Source organism: Haliotis rubra, unplaced genomic scaffold, assembly GCF_003918875.1.
Source record: "Haliotis rubra isolate DU_JTF1 unplaced genomic scaffold, ASM391887v1 Scf106, whole genome shotgun sequence".
Taxonomy (NCBI): Eukaryota; Metazoa; Mollusca; class Gastropoda; order Lepetellida; family Haliotidae; genus Haliotis; species Haliotis rubra.
The window spans coordinates 1,182,991-1,202,528 of record NW_025764959.1 but is presented as its reverse complement, the minus strand read 5'-3'; the positions used below and the strand labels follow the sequence as shown (position 1 = coordinate 1,202,528).

The following is a 19,538-nucleotide window of genomic DNA, read 5'->3' as shown; positions in this document are numbered from 1 at the left end:
ATTTGGGTGTTAGATTGTTTGACAGAGGTTTAGTAATAGAAAGTTAGGAATGTAAGATATTGTAAAGGTAATAAAAGGTAAATTAAAACAAATATTAGATTCTGATTTAGTGGTTTCGTTTGATATGACAACTAGTACAGTTCCTGCTGACCGCAGACCATGGCTATATGCAGATTAATGTGTGATGGTATTGTATTACAAATGGCACTTATTAAATGCCCATTTTGAAATTAGCTTCATTATAAATGATAGCAGACGTAATAAATAACAACTTTTAATGCTGAAACTATTAAGGTTGTAGATGCCATTGAGTCTCACTATCACGATAAAGAGAAACGGGTAGGAGGGGTCGTCTCAAAAGCAAAACCAGGATGGGTGTCACAGATGGTGGTTGGGGTCGGGCTGGTGGATAGAGATATCAGCTATAAAAACTATAAGATAAGATTATCAATAGAGACATATTCGATAAACATGAAAAAGCATAATATATGTTTGAGATGATCCCTCGTGCCTGTGGGCAGCACATGCATTTCATGCCAAGTGAGTCGAGGGTTCGTCCTCATACCTGGCTGAGCGACCTAATTGCAATCTATAGTCTGATCTATTGCTTTCAGCAGCTATTCTTATTTTTTCTAAGTAAACATGCTTCCTGCATATCCTATTACGCATCCCACTGAACGCGCAGTTAGGCCGAAGTGGGTTATTTCGACATATGCGTTCTCTGCTGCAGCCCCCTATCTCTGGAACATTCTACCACTCACCCTAAAAGAAATAGAATCTGCTGATGCTTTCAAAACTGCCCTCAAAACTCATCTGTTCAAACTCTCTTTTCCATAGACATTGTCTACAATCTTTTCTCTTCATAGCGCCATTGAGCAATATCTTTTGGAAATAGGCGCTCTATAAATCAATTATTATTATTTATTATTATGCTATTTGGAATTGTGTAAATTTTAGGGATACAGAGTAACAGCCTAAAAACAGTTTTTTTCTATTTCCGACAGTACTTTACCCTTTGATAGCTGTGTGTAGCACTAGGGAGGGCGGTATGTATGTGTGCATGTGCTTGTCGTTTTATACAGTCATAATAAGAGTTTTCAACAAATGTCTGGACCAGACAATCCACTAGACACAGAACAAGTCTGATTGCCTGATATAGCAAGTCACCTTACACAACAACTGAAACTGAATTAGCCATGAAGCTCATATGGAGTGAGTGAGTGAGTTTAATTTTACACCACACTCAGCAATATTCAAACTATATGGCGTCAGTGTGTAAATAATCGAGTCTGGACCAGACAATCCAGTGATCAACAGCATGAGCATCGATCTACGCAACTGGGATACGATGACATGTGTCAACCGAGTCAGCAAGCCTGAACACCTGATCCTGTTACTCGCCTCTTACGACAAGCATGAGTTACTGAAGATCAATTATAACCTGGATCTTTGCAGATCCCGATAGGACCTGCAAAGAAGTGACACGGAAGAAGACTAGATAATAACCTCAATCCCCTTCATCTCTCCATACGGCGGCTCCCCAAATGTAAACATCTCCCACAGAGTGACTCCATAGCTCCACACATCACTCGCATGGGAGAACTGTCCATAGTTAACGCTCTCAGGGGCATACCTGCAACAAAGCACCTCTTATACACTTTTCTGTCAAAAATGATTCCCTTAACTTCTTTGAGTGGCATTTTTAGAAGTTGGAGAGTCAGATAAGGACAAACTTTATGGATGAACAACTTTTTTATTCCGGTGGTGCGACGTTTCAGTACAGATTCTTGTATCGTTGTCAACATGAATTTGTATCGAAATGTCATCATCTGATTAAAGAAGTTGTTTATCCATCAAGTTTGGCCGTATATGATTTCCTTAGTTGAGAAACAGGCCATTGTCCACCTCAGTAACAGAAGGCGGACTAATTTAAACATGCTAATGATCTACCTAAGGGTTCAAATGACATTCGGGGCCGTGGGGTAGCCTAATGGTTAAAGTGTTGGCTCGTCACGCCGAAGACCCAGGTTCGAATCCCCACATGGGTACAATGTGTGAAGCCCATTTCTGGTGTCCCCGCCGTGATGTTGCTAAAAGCGGCGTAAAACCAAACTCAGTCAGTCAGTCAAATGACATTCACGGGTGTGAAGATGACTATAAAGCACTTTTCTTGATACACTTTAATCCCAAAGGGCACCCTGAAATGAGTGTGCCTTGACACACTTTAAACAAAAGTCATCAGAAGAATACAAATTCCCCAAGCCCCCATAAATTTGAAAGAACAAATCATCTGACAGTTACTTTAAGTCCAATTTGATGAGAGAAACAATATGTAATTTTTAGAGTAAAATTGATATTTTATACTTATCCTGACTCATGCTCTTTTGCTTGTCTTCTTCTTGCGAACATAGTGGAACACTTGTATCTCCTTAATTGAAGCTCCCTTCAATGTAAAATCACTAATTAGTACTCACCAAGAGTTGCCTCCCTTTGCCTTTGCGCGGGAAAGGTGGCGCCACCTTCTGGCCTCATGCTTCACTCTCTCCTGATATAGTGAGCCCAACACTTGAATTTACAGGGAAATCCAAAGTGTTATGTGGGGAGGATGGGAGGGCTTACCTCATGAGTCAGGATAAGTATAAAATATCAATTTTACTCTAAAAATTACATATATTTTTCCTTATCCTGACTCATGCTCTTTAACTTGTAGAATCCTCACGGAAGCGGAGGTGGGAAAGAACAGAATACTTTGGATTTATAAAATTAATTAGTGATTTATATATATATAACTGTAATAACCCTAACAGGAACTTCATAATGGCACTGACTTAGGATAATTCCTGCTACTATAAACCATAAGTTTATACACTGCCATAGAAGGGGTATTACAATAATAATATACTATGATAATAGCAATAAAGATATAAAAGCGACTCCCACATGGAGAAGCTACCCAACTGAACATAATCATCAGTACAGGCTTAAGGCTGAGTAGACTTAAGCTAAGCATATAAATAGCCCTAAAACTCCGTGAGAGTTATAAGCTAGATAATACTGGTATGAAATATACATAATAATCTAAGTAAGACTATGTGTTAACGTCTACGAGGGACTGTCAACTGCTGTGCGAGGACCATGGGACCAAAATGGTGAATACCTGAGACGTCCTCGGTGGTGATATCTCTCAGATAGTGATTAGCAAACACCATGTCGGATTTCCAAAAGCAGCCTTCCATGATGGTATTTAATGAACAGTTACCATGTAGAGCGAGTGTGGAAGCCAATGCCCTGATATCATGGGGATTTGATGCTCTTGGAGGGTCGAGTCCTGCAGCCTTGTAGGCGCGTAGTATGACAGTTCTTATCCATATAGATATGGTGGTACGAGAGACTTCTGTCTGAGTTGTTGCCGATAAGGGGATGAATAATCGTTTGAGAAGTCGTCGCCTTGTTTTGGAACATCGTAAATAGATTTTGAGAGCTCTGACTGGGCATAGAGATAAGTCCAGTGTATCTTGAGATCCGAGAATCGAGGAGAGTGCAGGAATATGGAATAATCTGTCTGGTTGACCTGGCAATTGATTTTTGGCGATGAAATCCCATCTTAGTCCAAAGTGCACTGTGTTTTGATTGTCATCAAACTGTATCCTCTCATAATCTAGTGCGTGAATTTCTGACATCCTGGCTGCCGTCGCTAGAGATAACAGGAATAATGTTTTCTGTGAGAGAAATTCAAAGGTTGTCGATTCCAACGGTTCATAAGCCTCACTTGAGAGGTGTTGGAGCACTATATTCAGATCCCAAGCTGGGGCGTGGAACTTCCGTTTCTGATCTTCCAATCGGAAAGCACGTAGTAAGGCCAGTAACTCTGGCGTCTTGGTTAGCTTGACACCCGTTCTCATAGTTATCACAGAACTAAGAGCGGCAAGATATGTTGACAGTGTCGAGCCTTTTAAATGTTTGTTTTGGCGTAGGTAACACAAATAATCTGCCACTTGTGGATGTGTAGCATTTCTCGCTGTAAATCCCTTATTTGCTGCATAATTTTCGAAACTGTGCCACTTGTCGTCGTACAAGTTACGTGTAGAATAGCGTAAGGCAGGCGTGACTGCTTTTGCCGCTCTGGTTGTATACCCTCTCTTGTTTAAACACATTTTAATACAGTCCATACGTGAAGTTGGAATACTTCTGGGTTTCCGTGCACCTGTTTGGTGTGTGGATGTACTAATAGATTCGAGAGCTTTGGTAGCTCTAGTGTTGGTTGTCCGATTTCTTGAATTAGAATGGGAAACCACGTTCTGGCTGGCCAGTAGGGCGCGACCAAAGTGAGTTGGAGGCTCTGTGTTAGTCTGATTTTCTGTAACACTTGAGGGATTATCGCTGGCGGCGGAAGCGCGTGACGCATTGAGGCCTCCCAGGATATGCTTAGAGCGTCCATTGCCCATGCTTTCGTGTGTCCGGACTGGCGATACGTAATGTCGGTAGCTGATTGTTGAAGCGAGTGGCGAATAGATCTACTAGCGAGCTCCTATTTGCTTGATAATCTGTGCAAAAATTCTGTATGGAGCATCCATTCTGTCGGTGGCCGGTAGATGTGGCGAGAGAGTGCGTCTGCTAGTACATTCTTGGCTCCGGGAATGTGACATGCTCTGACATGTAAGTTGAGATCGTCGATTAGATCGAACAGTTGAAAGCATAAAGTCAATAGGTTCAGTGATCTCGTTGGAGCCTTGTTTGTTCACATAAAAGCGCCACTGTCGAGTTGTCGGTATGAATCATCAGACGCGCCTTTGTAGAATGGTGCTCCAATGAAGTATTGCGTTGATTACCGCTTTCATCTCTAACATGTTTATATGGAGCTTGCTTTCTTGCTGATTCCATAACCCTGAAGCCGTCCGGTTGGCGAGATGAGCTCCCCAACCCTGGAGCGACGCGTCTACATATAGATGGGTTTTGAATTCCTGCTCTGTTAAACAAATGCCTTCGCAGACATTCGACCTCCTGGTCCACCATAGTAGATGAGGTCTGAGGTGTTTCGGTAGACTGAATGGTTGTAGGTCGTCGAAATGAGCATTGATGAAGACCTGTAACGGACGTAACTGTAGTCTGCCTCTGACTGTCATGTCTTGGGCTGACGTGAGGAGACCCAACAGGCTCTGCCAATGTCGTAGTGGTAACGGAGAGAGTAGGGCTAGAGGAATGGTCTGTTGGATCTTGAGCCATCGGTCTTCTGGTACGGCGATACGGTTGAGAGTCGTGATAAATCGAATGCCTAGAAATTGCAGATCTTGCGAGGGTACTAGGTCCGACTTGAGTAAGTTTACTAACCATCCTAGCTGCGTTAGTAGCTTGATGATGTAGTTTAACTGTAGTTTGAGACGCTGTGGATCTTGATCTACTTGTATCCCATCGTCGAGGTAGAACGCACTGCGTAGCCCTAGATGATGTAGATAGGTGACGATAGGTTTCGTTATTCTTGTGAATAACCAGGGGGCCGATGATATCCGAATGGGAGTACTTTCCATTCGTAATGCAGCCCGTCTAGTGTAAATCGTAGGTATTTCCTGGATTCGGGATGTATCAGGATGTGTAGATACGCGTCTTGCAGATCTATACTGGCCATGTAATCCATGGGACGAATTAACTGCCGTAATTGAGGTAGATGTATCATGCGAAACGTTGGCTGTTTGCGTAGATAATCTCTGTTGTATATGCTCATGTTGTAAATGAGTCTGTTTTTCTCCTTGGAGTTTTTCTTGGGTACTAGGAAAACTGGGGAGTAGAAGCCTGGTTCGACGTTTACTTGATCTAGTACTTCTATGGCCTGCTTGGTTAGTAGAGATGTAACAGCCTCTCTTAACTTTGATAGTTGTTGTGCCTGGAAGTCGAACTTGTGAGGGTTGACTGTCAGCGGAGGCGTGGCCTGTAGTGGGATACGATATCCGTGTTGAAGAATGTTGGAGACATAAGGGTCTTGTAACATTCCCCAGTTCTCCCAGTGCAGTTGAAGGCGTCCACCCACTTGTGACGGTTGTACTGGAACGGCTGGGGGTGGAAGACTCCAGTTGTTCCGAACCTGTCTTTCATCGTTTATAGTTGCGGGAACCTCTGGGTGCCCTGCCTCTTCCTGATCCTCCTCTGTAGTTGCCATATGGGCGACGAAAAGAATCTTTTCCCCTGGAGCTGGCCATCTTCCTATCCCGTGCTCTCTGTAATCCAGTGAATTTAGATTTCCCTGAATATCTTTGTGAAGTCTGCCTGATGACGCTGGCTAGCATGTCCATCGACTTTATCATAAGGACTTCTCTAGAATCCTTAGTGACTTCCTTGGAGACTTTCTCTATTTCTCCGTCAAAGATGGATGGTGAGGACCACGGGGCTGTATAGAGTGGAGCTGTAAACTGCTCACCCCAGCTGCAGGAAGCGAGGAGGCCTTGACGACGAGCTAAGGTTAGCGCTGCTGAGACTGATGTGAGATGATCCGTTAGGAACTGCTGGTCCTTCTTTGCATAAGTAGGGCCGAGTAGATCATCCTATCATCTTCAGAAGTCGTGGTCACGAAATCTGGTGATAAGAGTCTCATTGATCGTTTCTAGATCTATTAAGGCCAAAGAACATGCGCTTCGTCATGGTTTCTATCTGAACCAGCTTTGCGATCGTCAATCTTATAGTTCTTATTCTTGACATCGTTGATCATCTTGTAATTATCATCGATGTCTTGTGCCTTGAGGAAGGGGTCCATATTATGAGTTGAAAACTTCTTAGCGTGAAAGTGCGGTAGGTGTGGCGTTTGAACTTTCGTGGCTTTATGGAAGGCTGTGTCCAAATTCTGTGGCACCGCAGCAATCGGGTCGATCGGAGGTAAGGTGATGGCGTCTGCATCGTCCTCCTTCATCAGGTAAGTATGCGCCAAGTTACCACTCTTGGAAGGTGAAGAAAGGTCTAGGTTGTTAACCATCCAATAACGTATCTCAGCGTCTGAGAAAATGATGCCTCCATCATCTTCTACCACAGGATCGCTGATAAGAGGTTGATGCTCTTCAGATGGTGGACTATGTGCTTCTACCACTGTACAGGGTGACGTTAAAGGAGACCTGACTGTGGACCTCTGTGAAGACTTGTGTGGTGACCTGCGAGGAGATCGATGGTGATGTACGAGGAGATCGGCGTGGTGAAGGACGAGGTGATTGGCATGGAGAATGGCGAGGGGATCGTCTTGGTGAACGGCCTGACGATCTGCGTCTAAAGGTTGACCTTCGCGGAGATCTGTGAGGTGAATGTTGATAGCTTCGCGAAGCTCTTGTGGAATCCCTCGATGTCCTTCTGGACGAAGATGATTTAGAGCCTGATAATGGTGCCCTTCGCGAAGGCCTTCGCAAAGCTTCCTCTGCGTCCGGTCCTGGGGAACGACGACTTGACCTTCGCGAAGGCTTTCGTGAAGTCTGGTGGTCCGAGTCCGCATCTAAGGATGAAGCCGAGGTAGGTGATGATCTATCAAGCCTTCGTGAAGGCCTTTGCGAAGGCTGTACATCTGGGTCCTTCGTCGAGGTGGTCTGTGACTTTCTTCGCGAAGGTGGCTTCGTCGTGGCCGCTACGTTGACGGGGGGGTCCCTCTGGGGTGTCGTCTACGTTGGAGCCTTCGCGAAGGCTCAGGTCCTGGGTTGGTTGTCTCTCCAGTCTGTAGTGGTCCTCCATCATCATCATGATTTGCCGCATCAGGTCGTCTGGGACGGTCTGCGACGATGTAGTCGGTGCCCTCTCTGCGATGTTAGCGACGGGGCCCTCAGGAAGATCGTCCGACATCGGTGTTGACACATCAGGCTGCATGGCGATCTGTGCTGACGTCACTGTAGCCGACACCGGTCGTCTCTTGTGGCGTAGGTCGGGGATGATGATCGGCTGATCATCGTAGAGGCCCAGTTCAGCGGCTGGAACAATCTCGGCTGAGAAGGTTCTTGACGACTTCGTAGACTTTCCCTTGGAGGTAGACGCTGCCCTGGGGTACGGAGTCTGCGTTGAGTAGATGTCGAGGCCCTCTAAGACTTTGGCTGCGATGACGGGATGTCTGGGGAAGCAGGATGCTTCTTGGAGGCGGCGGACTGCATCCCACGCCCCTCCTCCAAGGGAAACTCTAGCGGAACACCAGACGGGAGGGGGTCGTCCGACAGCAGCTGACTGGCTAGGGGTTCCGATGTATCGGCCATGTCTAATCCTTGTTTGCGTGACCTATCTGCTGCACGTCTCAAGGCATTAAAGATGATATTTATTAAAAGCAGAATTAGATAGATTAATACAGTAACTGCAACGTGAATCAAACGCACAAGGCGTAGTACAGCTAGGGCATATTACATGCGGGTCAGCAGCAGAAAAACGTAATCTACAAATGGTACAGATTTTCATCAACGTCAACTAGCTGAACAATCACGAAATCCCGTGAATAAACAGTAGAAATACGAATAATTATCAATACATATTAATGAAGGATACTAGCTACACCTCTATAGTAACCTATAGGAGGTAACTAACTAAGAATAACCAAAGGATATAGTGTGTAAGGAGACACAGGCGCTCTCACATCCTGCTCACTGGGCGAAGGAGAGAGTGAAGCATGAGGCCAGAAGGTGGTGCCGCCTTTCCCGCGCAAAGGCAAAGGGAGGCAACTCTTGGTGAGTACTAATTAGTGATTTTACATTGAAGGGAGCTTCAATTAAGGAGATACAAGTGTTCCACTATGTTCGCAAAAAGAAGAAGACAAGAAAAAGAGCATGAGTCAGGATAAGGAAAAATATAATAAATTTGAACTCCGGCGCCAGGTACACAGCTGCAGTTTTAGGTTCTTATCGTATGACAATACTTCCTAAATAGTGAAAGGCGTCACATCATCTCGTGTTCACTACAGGCTGGGATGGGATGTCTTTGAAGTTTTTGTGCAGTGCTCTGGAATCAAAATTCAACTCCTCCTTTTGAGACCAAGTCCAAATTGTTTCCATTGAAATCAGCAAAATAAAAATGCCAAAAAGCTGCAAATAGCTAAAGGCACCACTTTGGGATCTGTCTGATACATCTGCCAAGTCTTGTTAAAAGATATTGAAAAGTTTTCGAGTTGTGCTCTGGAAATGAAATCATCCCCTTTTTGAGTCCAAATTATCTCCACGGAAATCAAGAAATATATAAATGCCAAAAATCTGTAAGTAGCAATAGGCACCACTTTAGGTTCTGTTTGATACATCTACTAATTTTTGTTGAAAAATGGTTTTTAGTTATGCTCTGCGAACGAAATGATTACAGACAGACGGGCGGATGGACGGACAGACAGATGAGGCGTTGACTAAATCCCCCTATATTATATACCGGGGGTAGTATTTTTATCCCCCCGGTATATAATATAGGGGGATAAAAATACTAGACTTCTATATCTGCTATTACACAAACCATTTGATGGGCCATCTGCCCCCATGTGTAGCCTTGTAATAATCACTTTCTGTGCCGACAGCTCTTGACAGACCAAAGTCGCTGATTTTAATCTGAAAGTGAAGATGAGGAATAATTTAAGAAGATGTTTCGTATAAATTACAATACATGGTAAGTCATATGAGGTGAACCTTCAAACAAGCCCATATGGCTTGGTACATAGGAGCAAAATATTGTGAGCAGGCTATCTGATGTTTTTTTCTGCAAAGTAAATTGTTAAGAGTTAGTTCCAAAAGGAAATAACGTGCAGAATGTGTGTCTCTCTTCTTGCACTAGTCCAGACTAATGCTGGACTGAAAGTGCCAGTCCACTGAACCCATTTGTCACCACTCGCCTCTTTCCGTAACCTCCAAGAAGACTCCTCACCCTATCGATGCTTGTTATGTGCGAAAATATGACAATCCAATCAGAACTCGCGTTATGACTGCTGTGCTTTGATAAAAATAATCCCAAGTACGTAAATCGTTTATGGCATTATGACATTGTTTAGAAAATCATGAAAAATATATAGCGTCATATTAAAAGAACAAAGAATGTTGGTAACAGGATTTTGCTGCCTGTTATGAAGTTTTTAACGGCTAGAGGTTTAAACAGATGCATGTGTGTTTGTTGACATTCCAGCTCTCATGGGTCCAATTGAGTGTATTTCTGATGATCTTGCGGCCTTGTTTTGGAAATTGTATGTGCGCTTTGAATAATTTTATGAAATGTAATTATAATCGCTACGAGTTTCAAAACAATAATATCATATTTGTATGTAACTAATCAATTTTAATCTTTAACATTGCGCTTATATTTCACAGCTCTGGGGATATTTAAATCTGACTGTTTTATTGGTCATTCATATTTTTTTTCAGCAAAGTCATGTAAAATTCCACCAGGTGTGTGACAGCAAGGTTACACGAATATTCAGTTTGAGAAATATTTTAAAGTCATTTTTGAGTATCTGCTTTGGGATTTAATGTAGCTAAAAAAATAAATGTGTATATTCAATAAAACAATTCCCATTTGTGATTATTAAACCCTACTTAGAAAATTAACATAATTGGAAATATAAGGTGAGGTGAACAGCTGGTAATAATTACATTAGAATATGTGTCGCTATTCGACATGTCCCGGAATAACACGAGTTGGTCGCGAATGCACTGAACCATGCTGCAGTTTTAACATGGACAGCCCACTGATTCTGAGCCAAGTAGCCTGTTATCAATACTGTTGAATTGTCAGCTTATTTCATCATTAATAGCCATAACCTCCAACTTCATTCAAGGACAACACAACAACAGCCATGCTTGCCATGCTGTATTCACCATCCGACCATGTACAGGGCCGGGTCAGTGTAAAATCTGACTTTTGGCAAAAAGTAGGATTACAATGCGGACAAGGATTTGGCATGTGGAATTGGATTTGAATTACAATATATGACAAATACCCATTATTCTCAGCATTGATACAACAAGAACCATCTTTGAACATCTTTGCATGTGATTGGTCATGTTCGACACATTGACATTCCACTCTCCAGGCAGACCATCGTCACTGACCAATCAGACTACAAACCTGCTTCATATCCTTCAACAGGATGTTTCTTGCGGCCAGATCTCGGTGAACAAGTCTTTGAGTCTCAAGGTACTTCATGCCGTTAGCTATCTGTGCTGCCCACAGGTACAGGTCTGTCTTCACATCAATCCGCTCCTCGTGGTCCAGCAGGAAGTCCAGCATGGACCCCATCTGCACATACTCCTCAACCTGATTGAGACAAAATGAATACAGGGTATAGTAGGACATTCACACAGACATCAACAGCATGTCACTTACAGCATACGTCAACCAGCATGTCACTTACACAGACATCACCAGCATGTCACTTACAGCAGATGTCAACCAGCATGTCATTCACACAGACATCACCAGCATGTCACTTACAGCAGATGTCAACCAGCATGTCATTCACACAGACATCACCTGCATGTCACTTACAGCAGATGTCAACCAGCATGTCATTCACACAGACATCACCAGCATGTCACTTACATCAGATGTCAACCAGCATGTCATTCACACAGACATCACCAGCATGTCACTTACAGCAGACGTCAACCTGCATGTCACTTACACAGACATCACCAGCATGTCACTTACAGCAGACGTCAACCAGCATGTCATTCACACAGACATCACCAGCATGTCACTTACAGGAGACATCAACCAGCATGTCACTGACAGCAGGCATCTCCAGCATGTCACTTACAGTAGTTGTCAACCTGCATGTCTTTCACACAGACATCACCAGCATGTCACTTACAGCAGACGTCAACCAGCATGTCATTCACACAGACATCACCAGCATGTCACTTACAGCAGATGTCAACCAGCATGTCATTCACACAGACATCACCAGCATGTCACTTACAGCAGACGTCAACCTGCATGTCACTTACAGCAGACGTCAACCAGCATGTCACTTACACAGACATCACCAGCATGTCACTTACAGGAGACGTCAACCAGCATGTCTTTCACACAGACATCACCAGCATGTAAATTACAGCAGATGTCAACCAGCATGTCATTCACACAGACATCACCTGCATGTCACTTACAGCAGACGTCAACCAGCATGTCACTTACAGCAGACGTCAACCAGCATGTCACTTACAGCAGACATCAACCAGCATGTCATTCACACAGACATCACCAGCATATCACTGACAGCAGACGTCAACCTGCATGTCACTTACAGCAGACGTCAACCAGTATGTCACTTACACAGACATCACCAGCATGTCACTTACAGCAGACGTCAACCAGCATGTCATTCACACAGACATCACCAGCATGTCACTTACAGCAGACGTCAACCAGCATGTCATTCACACAGACATCACCAGCATGTCACTTACAGCAGACGTCAACCAACATGTCACTTACAGCAGACGTCAACCAATATGTCACTTACAGCAGACGTCAACACAGCAGACGTCAACCAGCATGTCACTTACAGCAGACGTCAACCAGTATGTCACTTACAGCAGACGTCAACCAGCATGTCACTTACAGCAGATGTCAACCAGCATGTCACTTACAGCAGACGTCAACCAGCATGTCACTTTCAGCAGACGTCAACCAGCATGTCACTTACAGCAGACATCAACACAGAAGACGTCAACCAGTATGTCACTTACAGCAGGTCTACGCCAAGCAGCATGTCATTTACAGCAGATATTACCCACACATTATCCCAGTCCCTGACACTGACCAGCATGAGAGGTGGTCCCTCACAGACGCCCAGCAGACTCAGGATGCAGGTGTGTTGAAGGGACTGCATCACTCTGGCTTCAGCCAGAAAACTATTGGCATTCTCAACGGACCCATCATGGAACGTCTTTAGCGCCACATCTATCTGCAAGCAATATACATACTTTTCAGTAAGCACAATCCCACTATTAAACATGTACATTCTTATACATAAATTAAACTTTGCATAGCCTTTTACAAGTTTGATACGAATAAAGACAAAGAATCACATCTGATCAAACATTGTTAGATATAATGAGTCACACATTGGACATGTTACGGATATGGATCAAAAGGTTCAACGGCTGGGACGAGTAACCCAGATACCGAGACGTGTGGGTAAAGAGTAGGGCCCGGGTTCCGAACACCCGGACCCGCTTTGATCACGTGACTAATAAATGAAATATTGACTGAATGTGTTTGCTTTTGTGGCTGATGCGATTTTAAAATATTTCGAGATGCTGCTCTTAATCTTGACCATGACTGATTTTATTGAATGGAAATAACTTGCAATTAGTGTTATAACGGGTACCTGGGTCAGCTTGGGTAATAGGGCGTCGGGTACCTGGGTAGGAAATTTTGACCCATCCCAGCCCTAAAGGATTCTGAATGAGGGCAGCGCTGGACCTGTTTATGGGTGGGGACTGTGATACCCAAGTCACAAAGTGACTCCACTGAGGTGCAGTTAACAGGGAAGGTCTGAAAAAAGGGGTAGTGCACCCTCTGCTCTCCTGATCTGTATGTAAAACTAACATTCATTCAAATGTACAGTCCGTTTGAGTCAGAAACGGACCGATGAATTGCAAATTTTATCATTGTAAAAAATTGCCACATAAATATAAATAGTACACATGTTTATCATTTACTAATACCCAACAGCTTTCTTATATTTGAAAATTTTCCGGACTCCACCCAAAAAGGTTTTAAGAAACTTTCATTAAAATTTTGACACAGTTCACTATTTGTTACGAGGGAGGAGTGCAGAGAATGGGACAGACAGGTGTTAGAGAAGCACGTGCACAAGTGCCCACCAAGTTATTGATTCATTAGCCTGTGCTGTGCCGTCTCCATCCTTTCTCGCACACCTGGCTGTCCCTTTCTCTGCACTCCTCCCTCGTAACAAATAGTGAACTGTGTCAAAATTTTAATGATAGTTTCTTAAAGAACTTTTTTGGTGGAGTCCGGAAAATTTTCAAATATAAGGAAAGCTGTTGGGTATTAGTAAATGATAAACATGTGTACTATTTATATTTATGTGGCAATTTTGTACAATGATGAAACGGTCCGTTTCTGACTCAAACGGACTGTACACCAGTAACTACATAGTGCTAAAGAAGAATCTCTCATTTTATCTTGGCTGGCTGAATGAAGTGACTTACCTTCTCACTCCTGAACGTGCCCTTGTGTGTTATTAAAGTGCCCTTCAACACAGAGCCATACTCTCCTTGTCCTAGCTCCGAACCTGCACACAGAATGATGAACTTTAGCTGAGCATCAGACAGTGAGACACTGTTGTATAATAGTTGATGATATTCCAGTTATACCACAGGGCTTCTAGCCATGGAAGAGTTACAACATGATATAGAACCCCAGCTAAAGGAAAACACACTGAGCAAAGTGACAATCCCGACGACAGTGTCAACACGCATTGTCTCACCTCACACATAAACGTCGTGTTCTGTGTGGCTGAGAACTCTTCAATTATTTTCAATGAATGGTTCCTGTTTACAAGCGAGTACCATTTTCTATGTTACCTGCTGGGAATGCCGAACTGTGGGAATTCATTTGGTACTTCATGTTAGTAATTATTTATCTTGAATAATTGAGTCACATATGATTACAAAAATTACCAATGTTTTTCAAATGCAAATCAATGGAAGGGAGATAACTCTACATTTGTTTTTCTTATCGTCTGTTGTTCGTTTGGCTGATTGCCTAACTCAGGTGATCTGATACCCGTGCTTTAAACAGTTCAAAATTAACACTGAGGTGTTCAGTAAGAAAAATTAATGTTCACTGGTCCCTCGGGGCCCATGGTTCGGGGTCAGGAAACATAAACAAACATACAGGGTACATCAACCCATGTCCCCCTCATGACCAGTGAACAACTTATATTGTATCCAAGTATGTGAATGTCACGTCGTAGAGCTTGCCGAACTTGTCAACAGATACATGTTAGTGCCATACACAAGAAGTGAGTGAGTGAGTGAGTTGAGTTGAGTTTTACGCCTCACTCAGCAATATTCCAGCTATATGGCAGCGGTCTGTAAATAATCGAGTCTGGACCAGACAATCCAGTGATCAACAGCATGAGCATTGATCTGCACAATTGCAGTGAATGAAGTGAATGTCATGTGGTAGACAAGAACTGGAAGACAACTGCTGATGCTTGATGATGACCTCTAGTCAAGAACAGATCCACAAGAACCTGACACACAAAGACAAGAACTAGAAAAAAATACCTTTTTTGATTTTCGAAAGTGGGATCAGTGTTAAATTTGTTTGCTGAGGTTCTGCATCTGCTGGCTTCCGATTGGGGATAGGCTGAAACAAACAAGGCCAAATATGAGTCTTGACCAAGAATAAGCTAAAACTGACACGATTTCAGAGGCCCAGATAAGCTGCCTATCCGGGTAAAATACTCATAGAAAATTCCCAATTACGCATTGAGAAATAATTGATGCATACCAATTACGCATTTAAAATGTTAGAATCGCAAAAAGTTTAAAACATATGCGTAGGGAATAAATTTTAAAAAATTGCTTGTGTAATGAAAGAGACATCGGTTGCTATCAAGTTGTACTGTTTAGTATAGGACAAGTGTTGTACTGTCAGTATAGGATGAGTGATTTTTTATGCAATCATTTCCATTATATTTAAGTTGGTTTTGATTAGGTATGACATAAGGCAGGACATACCTGTTTAGTAAACTTACTCAATGACATATATACTTAGGTGAGTAAAATCACTGAAATACCCACATATTTAAAAGCAGTGGTTAACGGAAAATGAAATACCCACTCAACATTCATAATGCCCACTCAAAAAATAATATAGTGGGTACAGGACCCACATGTACCTCTGTATTTATAACAATGTGACCCAGGAACATGAGTAAGTGAGTGTGTGTCAGTGAGACTCACCCCAGCAGGAACCGGTGGTGTGACAGGGTCGTTTGCAGCAGGGTTGTTCTTGTTGGGTGCAGAGTACATATCTTCAGACGTCGGTCTGGGAGGAAGACCGGGAGGATCTGAAAGATAAGTCGGTCATACAGCTTCTGTGTCACTCTTTGTTTATTTCACATTTCATTGTTTATTCATTCAAGTCAAAGGCCACAGGCCCATAGGACGTACATTAACGGCATGTACACATATTTGTTATACATCAATATATAAATGATGAATAAATTTCACAAGGTACTACAGTAATACACAATGCACGATAATAACATTATTGGTGTACCGATGGGTAAAGTTTAAATGCTAAGAATACATACTTAGATTTAGCAATGTTTGAGGACATGTGGAATTGATAAGATTGACAAATGCTGCAACAGAGGGATGTTCATGGTATGCAGGGTGAATATATGATTTTCGAAAATTTGAAAAAGCTTTGCATACAAGTAAGAAATGAAATTCATTTTCAACTACATCTATTCCGTAGCGGCTGCAGTGTGTACATAATCTGCTTTCTACATCTATTCCGATTCTTCGTCCAAGTTCAATCCTTAAATTGTGGCATCCGCATCTAAATCTTGACAAAGCTTGACGGTATATTCTTAAGTTGATATGAGTTAGATAGTGTTCGACATTTAAAACTGATTTGTAGGTAGCATATGAGGATAGTTTAGAGTTGTTTTTAATGTCTGCTTGCCATTGTTGAATATCTGAAAGATAAGTCAGTCATACAGCTTCTGTGTCACTCTTTGTTTATAGACCTTTAGGAACTTGGATGTGAGTGTTTGCAGACCTGGCTAGCTATTCCCAAAATGTTTGTAGCCCTACGAACATCTTAAGCTCATTCTTAACACATTGGCTACGATCAAAGTTAAGAATTCTTAGGGCTACGAACATTTTGAGAATAAGGGCCCTGGAAGAATGCAGAAGTGTTTCTTTCTTTCTAGTTTTCTAGACCTACAGGTACCTGGGTTTGATTGTTTGTTAATATTAGAGTGCATGATATAAACCACACATTTAAATGTTGGAGGACAGTTAATTAATTGAACGGTCTCTCAGCAAAAAAACATTAGCTAACACATGCAAAGTCAAAAATGATATTTTCAAGGTCAAATCCACATCTAAACAGTTCAACAATTAAAAAACAATCATACATGTTATAAATACGATTATTTATGAGCGAGAAAGGATGTTACATAAATGCTGGTGTTTACCTGGTTGTGATGTTGGTCTTGGGCTGCTGTTGTCCAGAGCATGTGATCTTGGCACTATTGCCTCAATTACTTTATTAGCTGGGAAGAATAATGAAAAGAAAATGATAAAGCTGTCAATATTTGTTCTGGTTATAAATGACCCGTGAAGATCTGGGTTAGAATTGGTCTTCAGTAACCCAAGCTTGTCGTAAGATTGTAACGGGATCGGAATTACAAGTGTTTATGGATGATCACCTTCTTTAATGTACAATAGCGACGTTTTGGTATAGATGCTTATACCATCTTCAAGCATGAGGTGGTGAATGAGTACAGCAGGGTATATGCAGTGTATGAAATAAAGCCCTTCCGACCGCCCGAGACGGTCTAGATTTCTGACAGACGGTCTAAATTTACAGATAGCCAGCCCGATGGTCTGGTAAAAAATTTAGATGTTCCATACATCTGAGTAAATTCACCATATTTGGTCTGGTTAAATCCATTTTGGGCTGGTAACATTTTGATGTTACCAGCCCTGATGTCTGGCTGGATTTTTGGCTTATTTCATACACTGGTATATATAGGGTACATGAGGGCTAACAAAGACAATGGATGGTAAAACAAGATGATTAAAATGAAAACAGCATAAATGTACATGAGATAAGACGAAGCAAGATAACATCATGCTGAATAGGATACAAGTGGGAACAATATTTACCCTCCCATCTAACCTCTTTTCCCAATGAAACAAAGTCCATGAAAATATTATCTGTAAAAACATCTCAAGACATAGTAAATCTATCAAAATATATCCTACATCTCTCATCTCTTGTCAGAAAAAAATGTTAATATGTTGTTTACTAATCCATCTTGAATTTGAATTTGTATTTGTACATATGTTTACATTATATGCTCTTGTACCACCAAGGTAGTTTATGAGAATAAAGAATTGAATTGAATTGGGAGTGGGGATAACTAATTAGGCAAGGGGATTAGTTCTCTAATTAGTTCTCTAATAAAGAAGTTGATCATCCATAAACACTTGTCTTTCCTACTGCTTACAACTTCTAGAATGCCTCTACAACAGACTAACGGAATCGGGTGGCAAGGCTGAGTGAGGTGTAAAACTAAACTCACTCACTCTGGTTATAAACTGTTCTAAACATGAGACAGAATATGAATGTCTGAATGACACTTCTTGAATCTTCGGCAAATTTCCACAATTTCTTCCACAAAACTTCACACAGAGGCTTAGGGATTGAGCATTTCACATATATCACCAAATACATTTTACAAAAAGCTTTGTGACGGGGATTCGGCATCATATCTGTACATGACTAACAGATTGTAGACTCTAGCCACTAATCAGCCTGAGACTAGTAACATGTTGCTACTGACTGAGTTTGGTTTTACGCCGCTTTTAGCAATATTCCAGCAACATCACGGCGGGGGACACCAGAAATGGGCTTCACACATTGTACCCATGTGGGGAATCGAACCCAGGTCTTCGGCGTGACAAGCCAACGCTTTAACCATTAGGCTACCCCACCCGCCCCTCATGTTGCTAGGTCTAATAACATGTTGCTAGGTCTAATAGGTTCAGAATATTAATTTTCCATAATGTGCTAGGAATATCAAAGCTATTTTCACTAAGAACCTCACAATGCTCTTCATAGCATCAGAAGCTTGCTGCACCAGCAGTGAAGAATAACAAACAACACTTCAGCTACCGACTTTCAGCTATAGTCCGTCAACTTAACTTTTGGCACCCTGTTTTTCACAATTTACATAAAACGCCTAAATGTTTTAAAACCCTACTCTGTTCACATGGTAATTGTATACCGTGACCTAACAAGATATTGATTTTAGTAATTTTAAAACGATTATTAAAGATTTTCCCTTTAAACCTGTCATATAATAATTGTAAAACTGTGGAGAGTTTTACGAGGGGTTAACGCACCTGACAGAAAAGCCAACAACACTGTAAAATGTGTGTCAGTGTGATATGTACATGCACGGGTATTTACATTAGCACGCTTAAGTGATGTCAAAGATCCTCAACACGCACAGGTTGTAGGGAAAACGATGTTGTACAAAGATGACCAGCAAATCATCAAAAGAGTTTACAACTTTTTCAAGCGTGAGGCAAAGCGAAAAAAAAATCATTTTTTAATTGAATGATTCTCCAAAAGACATTTAATGCCATGAAGATCTGCAGAAGAATATTGCAAAGAGTTATCTCCCATGACACTATTTCAGAACCTGACGATGACATGGCAGTTAAATCGGGGACCGTCTCAAAACATGCAAAGAAAACAAAGCTTGATGAATTCGATAGAAGGGTTGTGAGGGACGTCATGCGTCGGTTACATCGATCCATATTGTCAAGCAAACTGAAGAAAAT

At 42.1% G+C, this 19,538-nt stretch overlaps 1 protein-coding gene across 1 annotated transcript in view; it reads right to left on the bottom strand.

The window, feature by feature from the left end:
• LOC124277802 (tyrosine-protein kinase HTK16-like) overlaps positions 1–19,538 on the bottom strand; it is a 61,865-nt gene that overhangs the window by 8,969 nt on the left and 33,358 nt on the right. The window contains 8 exon segments of the mRNA XM_046713518.1: positions 1,507–1,633; positions 9,433–9,524; positions 11,032–11,220; positions 12,731–12,874; positions 14,148–14,230; positions 15,231–15,312; positions 15,912–16,018; positions 17,159–17,236. Of these exon segments, the coding sequence (XP_046569474.1) occupies positions 1,507–1,633; positions 9,433–9,524; positions 11,032–11,220; positions 12,731–12,874; positions 14,148–14,230; positions 15,231–15,312; positions 15,912–16,018; positions 17,159–17,236 (902 nt within the window).